A 5213-nucleotide genomic window follows, 5' to 3' on the forward strand; every position below is an offset into this window, starting at 1 on the left:
TGTATTGAACTAAATAAAGTCAATTAATTGAATTGATTGAAGATTCTTCTGAATTGAATCAACTAATTAAACTGAATTAACTGATTAAATTAAACTGAATTAACTGATTAAGGTAAACTAAATTAACTGATGAAAGTAAACTGAATTAACTGATTAATGTAAATTGAATTAACTGATGATTAAACTGAATTAACTGATTAAACTGAATTGAATTAATTGATTAAACCGAATCGAATTAACTGATAATTAAACTGAATTAAATGATAATTAAACTGAATCAACGGATAACTGAATTGAATTAAACTGATTAACTGAATTGATTGAATTGAATAAACTAATAAAATTGAATTAACTGAATTGAAGCAAACTGATTAACTGAATTAATTGTATTGAATCAACTAATTAAATTGAATTAACTGAATTGAAGCAAACTGATTAACTGAATTAATTGTATTGAATCAACTAATTAAATTGAATTAACTGAATTTAATTAATTGATTTAACTGATTGAACTGAATTAACTGAATTGAATTAAACTTAGCAACTGAATGAATTGAATTGAGTCAACTAATTAAATTGAATCAAACGAATTGAATTAATTAAACTGAATTAACTGAAGTGAATTTATTGCTTAAACTCAATTCACTGATTAATCTGAATTAAATTAACTGGTTAAAACTGATGATAAGCCCAACTACAATAATATTTTTCATTGATAGTGAGATAATTATCCAAGTATTTCTACCTTTGAGTATATTACTACTAGTTTTGTACTACCTTATGAACATTATTGCATTAGAATCAAACTAAAACCCGGTGATTGGGTGCATTGTGTATCACTCGGTGATGAGTGAGCAAAAGAAAAATGTGTAAAACCTTTTGTTGTTTTATCATTTTAGTATTTTGGATTCTTGTAGGAATTTTAGTATGGAGGACAAAATATATGAAATTCAGTTAAACTCTTATAATTCATTAGAGGATTCAGAATCTGAAGAAAATCATTTAACTTTTACTATTAATGAATCAAGCATTAACGTAATAGTTTTAATTCTCATAACTTCACCAATTTTAATACTCATTTACAAGATTTTTGCTGACATTTACTATATGTACACAGTTTATCATCAGCCAGCTTAAGTAAAGATTAAATTAAGATGTCAGCAAACGAAGAAACGAAAGTAAGCACTATGACTAAAAAGTCAAAAGAACGTCAACCAGTTAATCAATTTATTCACATAAGTAACTTCTCTGGAGATGATGAAGGAGAAGATCTACTTGAATGGTTAGAGTCATTCAAAGCTTCTGCTGCTGCCTTAGAATGGGATGATGAAACAAAATTAAAAGCTCTTCCAGCTTATTTAACTGGAACCGCCGCGAAGTGGTATAGATGCTGCATTAAAACTCTTGAGGAAAAAGAGAAACCTGACACGTTTGCTAAATTACAAGCAAAAATGGTTAAAGGATTAGCTCCTTCCAACTACAGAAATAGTTTAATGAGAGAATTAAACGAGAAAAGGCAACAGCCTGGTCAGTCAGCTTTTGCTTATGCTTACGATATTAGAGACTTATGTCGAAAAATAAATCCAAAAATGGATGAAAATTTAGTTCATAGTTTTATTCATAGAGGATTGAACCCAGCAGTCAAGACTCGAATGGACTTATTATCAACTAATAATGATTTAGATTTTGACACTATTGAACTGGTCGAGCATCTTCCAGGCTGGTGCATGGTGATATCCTACTAAATATTTTCTAGAAGTCCGATGAGTCCAATAATATTCTCTGAGAAATAGCTCCATATCAACCTCCAAAAAATCACCTTGTGTAGGTTGAAAGTCGATGCCCAAACCAAGCTTTTCCGTAATATCTACATTCCACTGGTCGCCTGCTGGAATTTCGTCAAGACTGCAGCCATGATCGATCAGTCCATGATGGGTAGCATGATCATCGATTAAGGCGTATTCCCTCGGGATCAGTTTTCGTCTGAAGTCATCTAGGTCAAAACATTTTAAATCAAAAAAAGCAAGAACATTGTTGAGGAGAAAGGACATATTACTGATGATAACTTAAAATGGCTTAAAATATCAAAGCAACCAAATTGTATGGCAGATGAAGAGAAAAACTTGACGAATGATGAAAACAAGTGCAAACAATTGATGACAGTTTATTCAAAGTGTAAAGTGTAATTTTTGAGTAAAGAGAGTGAGGGAGCGAAGTATTTGTGCGTTATCTTTTAGCATATCCTGCAAATTTTTTGTGTAGGAACCGGATAATTTGTCCATGAAATCCTCTTCCTTTGCTGATAAACTTTCAATTCTGCTAAAAAGGGTTTGATATCTATCATAAACAGTTTGCCAATCAGTAAGATCATGGATAACAGCTGGAATAGTAACATCCTTGCTGATGGTTTCATCTTCTTCTTTTCAAATTTCATTAATCGAACGCTCACTGTTATCTATGACATGTGCATAGATAAAGATATCCTCATCAATCGCCAATCCCATAAAAAGTGAACATGCAATTGAATAATTCATTTGTGGTCATAATTCATGTCCGACCCAACAAGCAGATGTGCTGCGTAAAGATGCTAACATTTTAATATTCCATTCCCATTTTGATAAATTCTTTTTGTAATAATTTTCATAAACAATATTAAGGATTTATATACCAATGCTGATGATGTTTGAATAAAATGAGTATCTTTCGAATTAAGCATAGAAATCTATTATTAATGGAAAAAATCTTTTTCCTTCAACTGGTCTTTTAGCTGGATTTTTTCCTCGACAAATTAAACTCTACATATGAACCAGAACTTCTCAATAAAACAAAATTGGGGGGAACTTCTTATTAAACTCAATTAGGTTACAAATTTTTCAGGGCACCAGATTTTTCACCTAACTCTTTACTTTTTAACAACAATGAGCCATCAACCTGAATAACAAAAAAGTTTCCCCCCTCACTCCATGTTATTGAACACGGATTCTACATTTTTCCCCCAGCCTCTATTTTCATGAATTTCTCAGAGATCTGAATAAGTAATGTTTCCTAAAGGGTGTTAGGGTTTATTTCTTGCAAAAACAGGGGGAGAGAAACGATATTATCTGAAGATAAAGATGAAATCACAAAAGTAAAAGGTTAATCAAAATACCCAAGCAAATGCAAGTGACCAATTCATACTTTTCGTCATGTTATCACCATTTTTATCTTTATCTTCAGAAAAGATCGCTTTTACCTTTTCCTACTTTGCAAGAAATAAACCTTAACACCCTTTATTTTTCTTGGATGTAGTTGAATCAGAACTTTCATGCTGTGTAATTTTTTTCTTAGAGTCCGTTCAGTTTGGCCACAACCTCGAACCAAAAATTTGATATATTGAGTAGATGTGTAGATTGTGTAGATTAATGTAATACTTTATTTTTTTATATTATTGTTGAAAATACGTATTTTTACATGAAATTAGTCCCCACTGTTTCATGAGACCCATCATAAGTGTATCATTCCTCTAGCCTTCATCGTTAAAATCAGTTCGTTCTGTTGTTTAGTTGCTTCTTATTTGCGAAAGTTTATTTCAAACATCATAACGAGGCAAATGTTTTCTAGCAAATACTGAAAATGGAAAGAAAGAGCACAGTTAATATGAATCAATCAAAGAAATCAGTAGATACTCACAATAACAAAGATTCGAGTAGTTAGATCCAACATCGTACCCATAGTGAATGCAATATCAGTTCTAGAAAGTCGATCTTCTAAATCAGTTACCTGAAAAACAAGAGTTCATTAAATTTCCATCTTTTATGAATAAACTGAACATTACCTTTATGAAGGCTTGCACGTTCAATTGCAAATGTTTAGTTGCTTTCCTTAGATTCTTGCAACAGGAGTTCATCTAAAGTAATATAATAGTTTAAGCGTTATTGAATGAAAACATTGAAAATAACTCTATACCTTTGCCAACAAGACTCCATTGGTGTATGAACAAGCTGCAGTCGTTACTAAGCCAATCATAGCAGCGTTCACAATGAAAAAGTCCATGAATCCACGATCAATATGAACAAAAACTGCAGAGTAAATTCCAAAATCGTCAACAAAAGAGATTCCTAGGTAAGTGAATATGAACAATATCCTAATTCTAATATTTGCTTGTTCAATTTCATTCTGATAGCGAATAATCTCGCGAATATTAGCTTTGTATTCAAGGAAATAGTTAGCGTTATTTGATTGTGATCTATTCAATGCAAGATTGTGTACACTTTGGGTTACATGAGCAACTTTAAAGTAAAAATAACACAATTGAATTGTATTGACACTACCAATTAACAGCAAGTTGCTAATGACACAAACGAATCCAAGATAACTGATGCCAAGCCAAAAGCCTGTGTAAATATACTGTTCCAATGTATGCGGGAGTTTATACATTGAATGAACAATGAGGATCAAAATCGGTGCGAAACTAATTGTAGCACAAAATATTACTCTAACCCAAAAAATTGCTAAATTGGTAGCATAAAAACGCAATCTTCTGCAATAGAATGGATCCATGCATAAAACTTGACTCTTGAATCCTTTTGAATACACCAATTCGAACTTGAAAGATGAAAAGTGACCATCCTTAGTCAAATATATCCAAAAGTGTCTTAATACTTCACCAAAAATAGATGCATTCAAAAAGAAGAGCCAAAAGAAACGACCGTTTTTATGACCATAGAAAAAGTCACCAAGAAGAAGATGCCATTTATCTGGTAGATTAAAGCAACTCAACAATATCAAGCGTGTGATATTAATGGTCATTAAACTCAAGTAAAAGATGGATTTTGTTGTAGTCCATTTTGACGGTGTTACTCTTGGATCTTGTGAAAACCCGTTTGGTAGTATATTGTATGAAATGCAGATCGATTCCAGTTGCTTTAAATATTTTACTGCTATAACATCATCAACAAACGTTCGTAACCCAACAACGCGACAAATGAATTTTGATATCTCTGAACCAATCTCCGTGTGATTGTGTTTAACTCTTAGCATGGACTTTTTTTGCAACCGCATTGCGATTTTGCGAAATTCACAAACTAAAAATCGTAAAAATTGAACCAAAAACATGTTGATAAAACTTTGAATAAATGCTGTTCAAAAGATCGACAATTGTATCAAGTTTTTTTGTTAGTGATAGATCTTCCTTTTATGCTGTTTCCAAGTTAAGGCATCATCGATTAATAAGG

At 31.7% G+C, this 5213-nt stretch overlaps 1 protein-coding gene across 1 annotated transcript; it reads right to left on the bottom strand.

Moving 5' to 3' along the window:
- Nucleotides 1-3360: 3360 nt before the first annotated feature.
- On the bottom strand, nucleotides 3361-4463 carry LOC107366213 (uncharacterized). Its single transcript, XM_015933796.3, has 4 exons — nucleotides 3946-4463; nucleotides 3815-3886; nucleotides 3670-3759; nucleotides 3361-3606 (listed from the first exon to the last, which is right to left on the bottom strand). Exons 1-4 carry the CDS (start codon nucleotides 4414-4416, stop codon nucleotides 3550-3552), a joined length of 690 nt encoding a protein of 229 aa, XP_015789282.3. The 5' UTR covers nucleotides 4417-4463; the 3' UTR covers nucleotides 3361-3549.
- Between the last annotated feature and the right edge of the window lie 750 nt (nucleotides 4464-5213).

This window comes from Tetranychus urticae, chromosome 2, assembly GCF_039701765.1.
Source record: "Tetranychus urticae isolate SD_2017Ah chromosome 2, NJAU_TeUrti_SD_1.0, whole genome shotgun sequence".
Classification (NCBI taxonomy): Eukaryota; Metazoa; Arthropoda; class Arachnida; order Trombidiformes; family Tetranychidae; genus Tetranychus; species Tetranychus urticae.